This window comes from Schistocerca americana, chromosome 4, assembly GCF_021461395.2.
Source record: "Schistocerca americana isolate TAMUIC-IGC-003095 chromosome 4, iqSchAmer2.1, whole genome shotgun sequence".
NCBI lineage: Eukaryota > Metazoa > Arthropoda > Insecta > Orthoptera > Acrididae > Schistocerca > Schistocerca americana.
Window position 1 is genome coordinate 587,871,349 of NC_060122.1, and position 16,652 is coordinate 587,888,000.

The 16,652-nt window shown below is 37.8% G+C and overlaps 1 protein-coding gene across 2 annotated transcripts in view; it reads right to left on the minus strand.

The window, feature by feature from the left end:
• Window positions 1–238: 238 nt before the first annotated feature.
• Window positions 239–16,652, minus strand: part of LOC124612475 (band 3 anion transport protein) — an 860,143-nt gene continuing 843,729 nt past the window's right edge. For both annotated transcript variants that reach the window (XM_047140708.1, XM_047140709.1), the window contains one exon: window positions 239–3,477. In XM_047140708.1, coding sequence (XP_046996664.1) covers window positions 3,403–3,477 — 75 coding nt within the window. In that variant the 3' untranslated portion in view covers window positions 239–3,402. The remainder of the gene's footprint in view (window positions 3,478–16,652) is intronic.

Sequence of the window (16,652 nt, forward strand, 5' to 3'; positions counted from 1 at the left end):
TTTAGTCCTTACAGTGTGTGAATATGCATAACACACGTTAGGAATTGGAAGACAGCACGGCAGTTAATGCATTTTCTTTTGAGTATCTATGGCAAAATTAATTATTTGTGATTAAATGCATGAGTTCCTACTTCATTTATGATTAACACATTTATGTACGCACACTCCAGTATCCAAGTGTGGATAGAGTTCTCTTGAATTACGGACACGTTTAACATCATAACAATAAAATAACAAGAAGACTTCCAGGTATTTATTTTGAATATGTTCCAAATAATGTATGTTGTATACATTTTATCTCATGGGATACATGAGTAGTTTTAAGTGTTACAATTAATTTAGGAAAAAGATACATGATAAGACTTTCACCATTCTGAGATAACAGAAAATATCAGATCTGCTGCTACAATAACTCTTTCAGTGTAAGTAATCATAAAGAAGCATTTTTCTAAATGATTACTTTCCATGATTCATATTTGTGTGTGAATAAGTACAATGTTTAATACTGTATGTTAGCACTACGTACATTTTCTATCACAGAATGTTTTGTGACATGGTTATTTAGGCTAATGTCACCCAAAACCATGATTCACATGAAAGAAATACAAAAAATATATCCAGGATAATATCCCATGTTTAAGATGAATGTTTTAAAAATATATTACTCTTCCATATAAAATATGGCTATAAGAAAGTCATCTGCTTAAGGGTAACCACAAATCAGACATTTTGAAAGCTTGGCAGTCCACAAATCTAAAATTCATAAATTTCAGTAGACAGAAGATGTAGTTCTTTAATCACAGACGAGCAGCTGATTACATCTCAAGACAGGCTGGAACTACTTAATCTGCCAAAATTGCTCCACTGTATAATGGCAAATTTTCATAAAGTCCATATTCTACACATCTGCTCTTTTAAGCACAGTAACAATCTGTTAATGAAACCAGTTATTTAAATAAATTTAATGGAATAATGTAACATTATCTTAGACAAAGTCATGAAGCTCAGGTAGATTCCTAAGAGTATCACTTGAGAATGTGAGGAGAAAATTAATAGTTGCAATTATATTCTAATGTCCTACATAAAAATTTAAAATTACAGCTTGAGATAAAGCAAAAAACACTCTAGAGAAACAGTCTTTGTCAATTACTGAATTATTTATGGAGCTAAGTATTACCACTATATCACATTCTTTGCCAGTGAGTGTACAAGTATAATAAATAGTCTTAAATTCCAGATAGACAGTGTGTTGAAGATCGACAAGAATTATACAGTTTATTATTTTGAAAGAAATGACTGTTACAGTGCAAAACATTTCAGTCTATATGACTTTCTATTGAAATGAACTACTTAACTCAACATATATATACTTCATGTGGTCCCTACAGATATTTAGTGCTTAACAAATTCCTTACTCTTTGCTGAATGCTTTACCTATTACAGACATTTACTGTAGTGGCAGCATGATGTGAGTACTACCTACTCAAATTGATATATTAAGTCACACATTCCATTTTTTCCAGCTGAAGTAATGGATTTCAACAACAGCTTATGAAACATATCGTGTTATATTTTCTTCATTTTTTTTATTCACTTATATAGCTTATATTTATCAATGTTTATTAGTTTTCCCCACTCAAATTTTGTTTTGCTTCTCAGCATTTTTCTGTTCACTCAAGTTAATTACCGTAAGTCCCTAGCAGAGCACCAGTTTTATATTGCAGGTACTTCACAATGATTCTTTTAACTCTCGTATAAATCTGTACATAACTGTACATTGTTTACAATGGAAGAAGGTTAACATCATAAATAAGAAATGATGGGAGATTACTTCATACACATCGCACCTTCAGTTGTAGTGAAGTGAAATTGTGGAAATCAATATCATACTGAAAATAAAAACAGATTATACAAGGTTATTCACATTTGTCTGATACTGCAAATGTAGTTTACTGGATACTGCAAATGTAGCTTACTGCTTACTTAGACTCAGAGTGCTTTTAAACAAGAGTCATGATAAGGTTTATTTGTATACAGCATGTATAATTTCCTCAGAGATACTAAGACTTAAGTTTTGCTGGATAGTATCATATGTGAACCAGTCAATGAAACTAAACACATCATAAAAGAAATATCATCATGTTAGTGCCACAGGCCATTAAGTCAGTATCAGTAACCACAAAACTAATTAGAGGCCGGAAGAACTTGAAAGAAGTAGCACCATGTCCATTACAATTGGTGTTTAAGCAATACATCTGTGTAAATTTCTAAAAATATATTTATTATGTTATTTCACAACTTTCACACAATATCCAAGACAATAAGATAAGTTAATAATCTATATCTCTCCTCCACACCTTCTTAATTTCTCACTTTCATTTCACGTCGTTTGCATTATTGTGCGCTAACTCATGCCTCTCTCTCTCTCTCTCTCTCTCTCTCTACACACACACACACACACACACACACACACACACACACACACACAACACAAAAGTACATGTGATCACGTATATACATATAAGGATGCTTCACAGTGAATGACATAGTACTCATCTTCAACATTATTACCTACAATATAGTCAATGTGGGAAGAGTCATTGTACCATCTTAACACCAACTACATTGATTTCCACAAACATAAACCTTAAATACACTATCATGAAAAAGGACAGGTACTGATAGTAATGGACACCTGATGTAAATAAAATTGTTGCCTTGTAGAGAAAACATAATTGAATCATTTTAGATGACAAAATGAAATGTTTAATTATTCTATAAATAATGTCAGACTGCTTGGAAGTCATCAGAAAATGATTCTCAAGCAATAAAATTTTTATACTATATGAAAGCCAGATAGAGGCAAACAGCTTCTATAACACTTTTCTTGCAAAATAGCTGTATGCACATTCTCATATTGTAGACAATATATATTACTTTCCTTTTATGTCTCTTGCAGTATTCTACTGAGGACAATGAATGTACACATAAGGTAAAGTAATAATAGCTCATTTGTTTTACCAATAAGAAAGAGAGCTAGTAGATGAAAGACTCATTTTAAAGAAATTATCATATCTGCTTAACTGTTACATTATCAATTAATTACATACATACAGGAAAATTTTTTTAGAAATCTTTTTTTTTTACAAGGCACTTGGAAAGAGAAGATCACACACACTTTTCAAAGTTTTGGTTTTCAGAGAGCCAACTTTATGGAACTGTTTAAATGCTGTTTGTTCAGAAGAACACATCACCACTCATAAATGAGTCAAATGATTATTGCTTTTAATTTTATGTCCATCTAGATTCTGCATGACACATTACAGTTACGGATGTAGCTCTCCCCTGCAGCTACAAAATAATGGGAAATGTACATGCAGTGCAGAAGATGAGATTTTTTTTCTATCCTGGTAATGGTGCCTCAGTGTAGAAATCTAACTCATCTTCTTTGTCACCATCTGCTTCTTTACTGTCCAGCTGAAATAATAATGTACAATGGTTTAGAAACAACATACATGTCACCAATTTTCTGTTTTTTTTTTTTTTTTTTTTTTTTTTTTTTTTTTTTTTTTTTTTTTTTTTTTTTTTTTTTTTTTTTGTTGTTGAATGTTTATATTCAATATTTGTTTGTAATGTATAATATCTTTCTTCTAATAATGTACACTTGTGAATTTGGTCTGTTATCTTTGTTCATAAGCAGAGCTCTCTCCTCAGAGATTAAAGACGCACCCAAAACACATTTACAGGATAAGAGTCACTAATTTGTCATATTTTTCATTTTGCTATATGGACTGCAAATGTTTTTCATGAAACATCTGTGATAAGATGTGGAAGAGTGAGATTACAAGTGGAAGAGTGAATATCCATACCTCTAGAGACTACATCCTCAATGCTTATTGTGATGCAATAGATAATGATTTTGTCCTATCATATAAAAACTTCATATCGCAAAAGGCCAGATTTTCAGTAGCAAACAGTTCAAAATATGAAGTGGGCTATAGCATCTTCAGGGTTATTACATTTCTCTAACCAACACCTTTAATGTGCCAGGAGCAATCTTTCAACAATGCCTTTGTTTCTAGAATAATAATGAAGTGGGTCACACATTAAAAGATTTGATGTATTATTGTACACAGGTGACTATTTTAACAGTGAGAGTTTTAGATTGCTTTATTTCCTGCACATTTATTTGACATGATAAGCAATTTTCAGTTCTTTTTTATTCAAAATAAATTGTCTTGATTTCATAGGATGGAGTTATAACTGTTTTACCAGATATGACTCTTATAACTCATTGTCAGAAGAACTAACAAATACAGACAAAACAAAATGCAAGGCACTACTAAATATAAAAAATTAAACACTTGCAAGATAAAGAGAAAAATAAATGTATACCCAGTATCTTGTCACAAAAGATATACGTCAAACAGTCAGCTAAAACACACTTTAAGCACTTGATAACAATGCTGTGCCTGCTCACCTACCAATCTTATAAAGTGGAATGCTTAGCTTACAAGCGCAGGAAGTACAATTTAAAAAAAAAAAAAAATACATGTTTAACAACTATAATGTAATCATTATTTATTGCAAGAGTATGTGAGGCAGTTGATGTCAAGTGACCAAAATGGGTATTAGCTGACTGTTTGACATTTTAAACTTTTGTAACAAGATACTATGTATATTTTTAGTTTTCTCTTTATCTTTACCTTCTTAATTATTAATATTCATTAGTAGTTTTGCATTTCATCATACCAGTATCTTTACATGTGATGCCAACTCATAAGATGCAAAGCAGGTAAACTATTTTAAGTCTACCCAGTGCAACCACGACAATTGTGAATAAATACACTACTGGCCATTAAAATTGCTACACCAAGAAGAAATGCAGATGATAAATTGGTATTCATTGAACAAATATATTATACTAGAACTGACATGTGATTACATTTTCACACAATTTGGGTGCATAGATCCTGAGAAATCAGTACCCAGAACAACCACCTCTGGCCATAATAACGGCCTTGATATGCCTAGGCATTGAGTCAAACAGAGCTTGGATGGCGTGTACAGGTACAGCTGCCCATGCAGCTTCAACACGATACCACAGTTCATCAAGAGTAGTGACTGGTGTATTGTGATGAGCCAGTTGCTCGGCCACCATTGACCAGACGTTTTCAATTGGTGAGAGATCTGGAGAATGTGCTGGCCAGGGCAGCAATCGAACATTTTCTGTATCCAGAAAAGCCCGTACAGGACCTGCAACATGCGGTCGTGCATTATCCTGCTGAAATGTAGGGTTTCGCAGGAATCAAATGAAGGGTAGAGCCACGGGTCATAATACATCTGAAATGTAATGTCCACTGTTCAAAGTGCCATCAATGCGAACAAGAGGTGACCGAGACGTGTAACCAATTGCACCCCATACCATCACGCCGGGTGATACGCCAGTATGGCGATGACGAATACACGCTTCCAATGTGTGTTCACCACGATGTCGCCAAACACGGATGTGACCATCATGATGTTGTTGAGTACACCATCGCAGGCGCTCCTGTCTGTGATGCAGCGGCAAGGGTAGCCACAGCCGTGGTCTCCGAGCTTATAGTCCATGCTGCTGCAAACATCGCCAAACTGTTCATGCAGATGGTTGTTGTCTTGCAAACATCTCCATCTGTTGACTCAGGGATCAAGACGTGGCTGCACGATCCGTTACAGCCATGCGAATTAGATGCCTGTCATCTCAACCGCTAGTGATACGAGGCTGTTGGGATCCACCACGGCATTCCGTATTACCCTCCTGAACCCACCGATTCCATATTCTGCTAACAGTTATTGGATCTCGACCAACACGAGCAGCAATGTCGCGATACGATAAACCGCAATTGCGATAGGTCTGGCCTTTATCAAAGTTGGAAACGTGATGGTACGCATTTCTCCTCCTTACATGAGGCATCACAACAATGTTTCACCAGGCAACGCTGGTCAACTGCTGTTTGTGTATGAGAAATCGGTTGGAAACTTTCCTCATGTCAGCACGTTGTAGGTATTGCCACCGGTGCCAACGTTGTGTGAATGCTCTGAAAAGCTAATCATTTGGATATCACAGCACCTTCTTCCTGTTGGTTAAATTTCGCGTCTGTAGCATGTCATCTTCATGGTTAGCAATTTTAATGTCCAGTAGTGTATTTTCCACAATAGATTGCATGCTCCAATGCAAAATTTCAATCAATTTTCAGTTATCAGCATTGTTGTTGTCTTCAGTCCTGAGACTGGTTTGATGCAGCTCTCCATGCTACTCTATCCTGTGCAAGCTTCTTCATCTCCCAGTACCTACTGCAACCTACATCCTTCTGAATCTGCTTAGTGTATTCATCTCTTGGTCTCCCTCTACGATTTCACCCTCCACACTGCCCTCCAACGCTAAATTTGTGATCCCTTGATGCCTCAGAACATGTCCTACCAACCAGTCCCTTCTTCTTGTCAAGGTGTGCCACAAACTCCTCTTCTCCCCAATTCTATTCAATACCTCCTCATTAGTTATGTGATCTACCCATCTAATCTTCAGCATTCTTCTGTAGCACCACATTTCAAAAGCTTCTATTCTCTTCTTGTCCAAACTATTTATCATCCATGTTTCACTTCCACACATGGCTACACTCCATACAAATACTTTCAGAAACGACTTCCTGACACTTAAATCTATACTTGATGTTAACAAATTTCTCTTCTTCAGAAATGCTTTCCTTGCCATTGTCAGTCTACATTTTATATCCTCTCTACTTCGACAATCATCAGTTATTTTGCTCCCCAAATAGCAAAACTCCTTTACTACTTTAAGTGTCTCATTTCCTAATCTAATTCCCTCAGCATCACCCGACTTAATTCGACTACATTCCATTATCCTAGTTTTGCTTTTGGTGATGTTCGTTTTATATCCTCCTTTCAAGACACTGTCCATTCCGTTCAACTGCTCTTCCAAGTCCTTTGCTGTCTCTGACAGAATTACAATGTCATCAGCGAACCTCAAAGTTTTTATTTCTTCTCCATGGACTTTAATACCTACTCCAAATTTTCCTTTTGTTTCCTTATCAGCATTAGTGAAGCTCAATTTGGAAAGAGAATGCCAGTAATAATGCATTTGAAAAATGAAGAGCACACCTGTGCATTAACGAGTCACTGTACACTTGCATTCATATGCTATGCTCTGGTGGTACATAAAGTGCTGAGCAGCTGAAAAATCTTTACAACACCATCTAGAATTGTGGAACAATAAAACACAGTTTCAATTTATGTATGGTTTTGTCTAGTATTGTTCACATAGCTGTGAACACACATGAAAGGGCTTAACAATATGCTAGTCAAAGTTGACAGATACAGATTTGAAAATAATGTTGTGCAGATTGTCTAATTGTTGAATTTGGTGGGAACAGATTTGTTGAATTTAAGAAGAAATGGCAGACTATACACTATGTGGTCAAAAGTATCCAGACACCTGGCTGAAAATGACTTACAAGTTTGTGACATCTCCATCAGTAATGCTGGAATTTAATATGGTGTTGGCCTACCCTTAGCCTTGATGACAGCTTGCACTCTTGCAGGCATACATTCAATCAGGTGCTGCAAGGTTTCTTGGGGAATGGCAGTCTATTCTTCACGGAGTGCTGCACTGAGGAGAGGTATCGATATCGGTTGGTGAGGCCTGGCATGAAGTCGGCATTCCAAAACATCCCAAAGATGTTCTTTAGGATTCAGGTCAGGACTCCGTGCAGGCCAGTCCATTACATGGATGTTATTTTCGTGTAACCACTCTGCCTCAGGCCGTACATTATGAACTGGTGCTTGATCATGTTCAAAGATGCAATTGCAATCCCAAAATTGCTCTTCAACAGTAAGAAGCACGAAGATGCTTAAAACATCAATGTAGGCCTGTGCTGTGGTAGTGCCATGCAAAACAACAAGGGGTGCAAGCCCCCTCCTTGAAAAACACAACTACACCTTAACACCACTGTCTCCAAATTTTACTGTTGACGCTACACACGCTGGCAGATGATGTTCACCAGGCACTCACCATATCCACACCCTGCCATTGTATTGCCACATTGTGTACCATGATTCGTCACTCCCACAACACTTTTCCACTGTTCAATCGTCCAATGTTTACGCCCCTTACACGAAGCGAGGTGTCATTTGGCATTAACCAGTGTGGTGTGTCGCTTATTAGCAGCTGCTCAACCATGAAATCCAAGTTTTCTCACCTCCTGCCTAACTGCAATAGTACTTGCAGTGGATCTTGATGCAGTTTGGAATTCCTGTGTGATGGTCTGAATAGATATCTGCCTATTACACATTACGACCCTCTTCAACTGTCGGTGGTCTCTGTCAGTCAACAGAAAAGGTCGCCCTTTACGCTTTTGTTCTGTACATGTCCCTTCACATTCACACTTCACTACCACATCAGAAACAGTGGACCTAGGGATGTTTAGGAGTGTGGAAATCTCGTGTACAGACGTATGACACAAGTGACACACAATCACCTGACCACGTTTGAAGTCCATGAGTTCCACAGAGCACCCCATTCCGCTCTCTCACGATGTCTAATGACTACTAAGGTCACTGATATGGAGTACGTGGCAGTAGGTGGCAGCACAATGCACCTAATATGAAAAATGTATGTTTTCGGGTGTGTGTGGATACTTTTGATCGGATAGTGTATTAAGAAACACCTTAAATTAGAAAAGCACTCTGTTCATTGGGAGAAAAAAATTCTGCTGGTTCTCAACAGAAACATTTATCAGCGGCAGAAAGATGCAAGAATGCCAAAACAAGAAATCAAAACAAAGATCATCTCAGAAAAAGAACTGTTCAAAGTTTCGCTAAGGCAAAAATTCCACTTCGAAAGCTGCAAAATTGTGCTGAGGGGGTGGACTGATGAAATCCTAAATAAAGGTCAATCTTACATTTGGACCTAGATAACAGATATATTCAACAGGTTAGTAATATGTTTTTGAGACTGATGATTAAAACATGTGTTAGAAAAAACAGGGAGAACAGCCTTCAGGTCTTGTATATACACTATCTCTTACGTATAGAGTCAGTTTTTCTTCCACACCATAACAACATCACAGAGGGCTCATCAAACTTCCTTCAGACTATTTCTCTGCCATTCCCCTCTCGAAGAGTGTGTGGGAAAAATGACCACTTAACTCTTTCAGTGTGAGCTCTGATTTCACTTATTTTATTTTGATGATCATTTCTCTCCCATGTAGATGGGTGTCAACAAAACATTTTCAAATTTGGAAGAGAAAATTTGTGATCAAAATTTTGTGAAAAGGTCTCACCTCAAGAAAAATCACCTTTGTTTAAATAATTGCCACCCCAACTCACAAATCATATCCATGACACTCTCTCCCCTACTTCATGATAATAAAAAAATGGACTGATCTTCTCTGAAACTTTTTGATGTCTTTCTGTCAATACTATCTGGTAAGGAACCCACATCGTGGAGTATTACTCCAGAAGAGAATGGACAAGTGTTGTGCAAGTAGTCCCTTTGGTAGACCTGCTGCATGTTCTAAGTATCCTGCCAATAAACTACAGTCTTTGGTTTGCTTTCCCAATAACATTACCTACGTGATCATTACAATTGAAGTTATTCATAACCATAATCCCTAAGTATTTTGAATTGGCAGCCTTCAGATTTGTGTGAATTATAGTGTAACCAATATTTATCAGATTCCTTTTAGTACTCATGTGGCTGACTTCAAACTTTTTATTATTTAGAGCCAATTGCTGCTTTTTACACCATACGTGTATCTTGCCTAAATCATTTTGTAAATGGTTTTGATTTTATGATGACTTTACGAGATGGTAAATGACATCGTCTTCTGCACGGGATCTAAGAGAACTGCTTAGATTATTTTGTAAATCCTCTATATAGATTAGGAACAGCAGCGGATCTATGACATTTCCTTGGGGAACACTAGATATCACTTCTGGTTTACTTGATGACTTTCCATCAATTACTATGAACTGTGACCTTTCTGACAGAAAAACACGAAATCGAGTCACGCAATCTGATTAGAAGTTGCTGTCACAAGCTGTGTCAAAAGCCTTCTGGAAACATAGAAATGTGGAGTCAATTTGAGATCCCCTGCGAATAGCACTCATTATTTAGTGTGAATAAAGAGCTGGTTGTATTTCACAATAATGCTGTTTTCGGAATCCATGTTGACTGTGTGTCAATAGATGGTTTTCTTTAGGACAATTCATTATGTTTGAACATAGCAAAAGCTCCAAAATTTTACAGCAAATCGATGTCAGTGATATGGGTCTGTAATTCAGTGGATTATTCTCATTTCATTCCGAGAGTAGTGAAGTGACCAGTGCAGCTTTTCAGTCTTTAACGACAGACCTTTGTTGAAAAAGCAGTTTATATGATTGCTAAGTAAGGAACTAGTATACTCTAAAAGGAATCTAATTGGTATACAATATGGACCAAAAGAGTTGTGTTTCCAATTCTTGCAATATGAGGGTACTTACAGTGCATTACCTATCAGGTCACATCCACCCTTGTGGTATAGGAAGAACTGACATGATCAAACAACTGATTGTTACACACTAGCTTGAGTCATCTGAATTTTCACTGTTCATTCCATCCAAACAACCTCACAGCATAGATTTAGCTGGATTAAGGACTGGATTAATTTTCATTTTACTTTAGATGGAAACACTTTTCTGAGCTTTTGGATCACATTTAAGTAAAAGAGAGATTTCCTGTGTGCTATAATAGTTTGTTCTGCCCAATATAATTCCTCTTCCAAGATTATGCCAAGGTATTCCACTGTTCTTGACAGGGTAGTTGGTACCATCATGGAATATATGAAAAAAAATTTCATGAAAATATTTGGCGATCAACTTGTGATATATGGGGGTGAAATGTTTTGTGCCCATTATGATCCTGAGCTGCATCAAACCATTCTCTAGACTGAAGACCACCACAACAACAACATGATGCTGAGCAAAGATCATCATTCACACCTGGTATGACAGCGGAAATATTCTCAGGGCTCATGCTTTGATACAACAGGCTGCTGTCAGCACGTAAGGAGTAATTACAAGTATTCAGAACAGATGAATATTATAAACACACAATGAAAAAAAAGAAAAAAACAACAAACTTAAGAACTGGACATTCAGGACTCTTGAGAGGACATGTCTCTATGATGACTTCTCTGAACCACGGGCCACCTGTCAATATCTATTTTTGAGGTAGCTGTCAAACCACAATGTCATTCTGTCTGAGAAAGCCAGTTTTTCAATTTCATAAATAATAGAGCTAAATTAACGCTACCAAAAACTTTGCTGAATTAAAGCGCTGTTAAAATGGTTCCCTTACCCCTGCCTATAGTATGTTTGGTGCCATCAGTCATTTGATTAATGCAGCTGCTGGGCTATGATGTTTTCAAAGCCTGATTGATATCTATTGTAAGTTTTAAAGCAGCCTATCAGTTGTTTATGTCCATATACTCTAAAGCTTTCAATGCTGCATATAATATTCTGAGCAGCCTGTAATTGCCTGATGGCAAATTACAATGCTCTGATTCTGTGGGATCAGTGGAATGTGTGCCACTAGTTAGAGAGAAATTGAAGATGTATGTAAGGACTAGAAAATAGTATTAACCATGTTTTTAAGCAAACGTATGCTCACACAGTCATTATCTACGGCTACAAAAAAGATTGTCATGATTGTTTTCTGTACTGCACACTTACAAACATGTTTTATGGAAAATGCAGCTGTCATGAAAGTGCTACTTTATGGTCGATAATTTAGTGCAGCTTGAAAGCTGGCTGCTGTTGAGAAAAAGACATGAAAGTGCTACTTTATGGTCGATAATTTAGTGCAGCTTGAAAGCTGGCTGCTGTTGAGAAAAAGACATTTAATTCATCTGGAAAGAGGCTTGAAAATACAGCAACAGATTTTGCCTTTCTGATGCAATCCCCATGTTGCAGGATTTGACTTGCTGTATACAACAAAACAGGCTCTCTGATATTGGTGTTGCACATTTTTTGCTTCACTCCATTTTACAACTTCCTATATACTTCATAATAATCAGTAGTTTGATTTTGCTTGACTCTTCTAAGTGCAGTGCCTTGTTTATTCATTACGTGAGACGGTTCTATGGTTGTACAAGTATCAGGAGCTCTCTATACTTTTGAATGAATATTGTTATAAAGTGTATTAGGCTTCAGTTGAATTTCCAGAATTTACAATCTAACTTTGGATCATTATTTACATCTTATCATGGGATTTCTAAACAGTCCTTTTGAAGGGTATCATGCATTCTTGGCAGGTTTTAATTTCTGAATGTTGTAAGGTGCCATTTTTCTCCAGTGGGCTGTATAGGGATGATTAAGAATATTAAAATATTGGCAGAAAGGCCAACAGAGAAAATATGACAAGCACAAATTGCTTTATCTGTACTCTCCACTGCCATTGTATCTATTAGGTTATGGTGGTGTGGGGTGTGATGAGATGGATCAGAGGTATAATACTTAAATTGTTAGTGTGAAAATCTTCTTAAATTCCTCACAGATAGAGATTTCAGATGCAGTTACATATTTGTGTCTCCTATTACAATTACATGCTCGGACTGTGACACCGCAATGGTTAAGGGCCTCACATACAGCAGACATCACATTTAAGAAGTCACAACACAGAAAGAAAAAAATACTTGATCATGTGAATTATTTTCCCAAACAACTCATGAATAGTATAAATTAAATAAAATGCATGGCTGCCAAAATGAACCAAATGCTCTTTCTAGGCTACAGATCAAGTATGCCAGCTGTGTGTCTAGAACAGGTTTTTTTTTGTACCGTGTACAACTACAACATTATTTCACAGATTTGACATTGTGAATTGCAGTGCTGACTGTGACAAGTATTGGATGAAAATTCTGTAAAATTAAGGTACTGTACAGTAATTACAGTTTGTAAGTTTTTCATGTACTAATGATTCTGAACCTTTATAGTGCAAATATTTCCAATTTGCAGGGCCTAAAGTGCCTGCTAATTGTACCACCTTCATACAGTGATGACCGAAAATATTGTGGCAAGCTGCTTAATAGCATGTTGGTACACATTTAGAGTGCAATACAGCAGAAATTCTGCATCGCATGGATTCAACAAGTCCTTGATAGGTTTCAAGATATATGTACCACCATATGTCTACAAACATGACACAAGTCACACAATACCCATTAATAAATTGTGGACTGGTCGTTTGTAAGTGGGCAGCTAGCCCCAATAGCATAATAGCATAATTCAACTGTATTCCAATCACCAATTTTGGTGGCCATGACTTCAATGTGAATTCTCTATAATGCTCCTGAAATCACTGTAGAATAATTCAGGTTCTGTGAAGTTTTCCTACTGCAAGATGCCATAACTGTTGCGGAAGTCATCAAGCATGAAGGTATGGAGGTAGTCTGCAATAATGTTCTCACAGCCTACAGCCATCATGGTGTTTTTGATTACTAACAAAGATTGAGTGCAAGTCCTGCTGAAAGTTGACCACAACATAGTATTATCCCCATCAGTCTCTGTCTGTGGCACAGTACAAGTTTCAAGCAGTCACTTGTCTCAATGATGGCATATCTGACCGTCGACCTGGTGCAACAAGAAATGTGATTCATCCGACACGGTGACATGTTTCCAGTGATCCACATTTCAATCTTGATGATCCCATGCAATTGCTACTGTAGTTGAAAATGTTGTTGGGTCAACAAGGGAACATGTGGGGGTTATCTGCTATGAAGCAACATGTTCAATAACTTGCACTTAACTGTGTGCTCTGAAACACTTGTGCCTGCACCAGCATTGTACAAAGTGATCAGATCTGCCACTGATTGCTATCTGACCTACATTACAGAAAGAGCAAGCCCTTGACCTCCACATTCTGTGATTAGGCATGGGAGTCCAGCACCTTAATGCCTGTTCGTGGTTTCACGATACTCATGACAGTAATACATGGATAGCCAACCAGCACTGCCATTTAAGAGGTACATGTTCCCAGATGCTGGGCCATAACAATCTTTCCTTTATCAAAGTCACATGCGCCTGTATTTCCCAATTTGTGGTCCATATTGTCATTAGAATGATTGCCCATTCAGTTCTGTTCCACTTATGTACTTTCTTTACCACTCATCACGTGCCCACAATGCTACCTGGTGGCATTCAATACTGTGATAGGCTGTGGTCATAATGTTTTCACTCATCAGTGTGTATTTGTATTTGGGGAGAACATATTTGGAATGACAATTTGATTTCACGTAAGAATGGCAGTGTTCATTTCTTTATGGAAACTGAAATTTTCTTAGTAGTTTTCCCACAGACTTATGCCCATTAAAGTGCCCTGTATTTTTTTTAAAGTAAAGACTTTACAGAACATGCATAACTTTTAGATAGCTCAGCTTGTGTTCTAAGTAAAATTGGGGTAGTATTGTGAAGTGTATGCTTCTGCTTAATAAAAGTCAGAGAGCTAGGCAATATCGCATGACTCACGTTTCACTGATATGAACAAAGCTTTTAATGTAGTCTATGAAATAGAATAAAATGAAGACAAACCTGTTACACAGCCTGATAAAGAAAGTGAAGCACCCAGGTGAGATGGTTGGATGACAATGTAACTTTGTACATTCACACACCATCAACAAGTATGTAAATGATTAGTACTGCTATCCTCTGTGGCAGGCTGAACAGTCACAAGAATGAGTTATTTCTGCCCATGTTACAAGCAAGCCTGGCTAGGTATCAGCATATAATGGCTGTGAACAGCATCAGACATTGAGTGATCATTTTGGAGGACATGGAGACCTGTGTACTCATGTGAGACAATGTTATCAGCACCTGACAGTATTTGAAAGGGACCTCATTCTGGATATCCATTTGGCCGGCTGGTCAGATCGTGCATTGTCCAGATTTGTGGGACATTCAGAAGTGACATTGGTTTGATGTTGGGCTGCACAGGAACATGAGGGCAGGCGTACTCATCATCAAGATTCCAGTCAACCATGTCTGACCACCACAATGGAGGGTCACCATATTGTGCGCCAAGCACATCTAGCCTGCCATCTGAGAAAAAGTAATGGGCTCCCTGCAACATATTGCATCATCCCGCACCGGAGATTAGCAGCAGCTGGACTAGGGAATTACAATCCCATGTTTAAGCTGCTGTTACCACTTCACCACAAATGGTTTGCATTTGGAATGGTGCCATGACTGGGAAGCACAGACTGCTGATGAACAGCATCAAAATTGTTTCCAGACACGGATTGTGATGCTGCATTACCACAGATGACCATAGTCGGTGAGTATTAGGGGGACCTTGGGAGAAGCTCCATCCTTCCAATGTTTTGGAGAGGCACTGTAGTGTTATTGCTGCTGTCATTATGTGAGGAGCAAGTGAACATGACTTCAGGTCACAGCTGCTAGTGACTGAGGGAAATATGATGGCACAACAGTGCGTCACAGATATCCTGTGTCCTCAACTGTTACCTCTCATGCGACAGTATCATGGAGTCATTTTTCAACAGAGAATCCTCGTCCACACATGGGACGTGTCTCTATAAACTACCTGCATTATTTTGAGGTGCTCTCATGACTAGCAAGATGCCCAGATCTGTGCTCGATAGAATATATGTAGAACACACTCAGACATAAACTCTGTCCCACAGCCAGTATCCAGGATATCAATGACTAGTTACAACAGTCATGTGCCAACTTTCCTCAGGAGAGAATACAACTTTATAACACCTTTCTCAACTGAATCAGAGGAGGTGCAACATCATACTGACAAGTGGGCTCATGGTGCCAAGTTCATTGTAAATTTGTCTTGATTTTTGTAATCACTGAAATAAAGACACATATCCTCCCAACCTGTGAAGTGCCATTTTGTTTCCTCCTCCCCATCTGGGTGCTTCACTTTTTTGTCAGACAGTGTACATCGTACTATTTTATAATTACATCAACAAACTATTAGGATATGAAGGGCACGGGATAATGATGTATGGCCACTGGAATTGATAATGGTGAATTTTCAACTGGAGGTAACCAAGTTTAGGCACTGTATGGAAGTGGTGTCTCACGCAAACAAAGTCTACAACATGAGCCTAGAGTTAGACTTCCTGCATGAGTGTCATGCTATAAATGACTTTTGAAGATGTATTTTGGAACTTGGTGAGGAGATATTCCGACTACGGGAAGTTGTCGCAAATGTTGATCTGATGCGAGGAGCAGCTATTGCACAACGCAATCCAGTTAAGGCTTAATTCGCATGACTGTGTGTCGAATGGCACTGGGAAGTCACTGAGTGTGAATGTGGAACTGGCCTCACCAGACGGTATGTTGCGTACAGCGGAACCGCTGGAGGATAGTGACATATTGCATGCAGCATATTGTTTGGTAAGACGAAGTACTGTACGCATACAGAAAAGGGATGGAGGCCAGGTAATACCTGTCAGTGCAGATAATTTTGGTGCTGAGAAGATTAAGTTTTTAAAGGGAATGTTAGTGGTAATGTTAGAAATTCTGGAAGATGAAGATTTGATGCTCTTCAGGGGAATGTGGCCAGATTTCATTGTCCTGATGACACA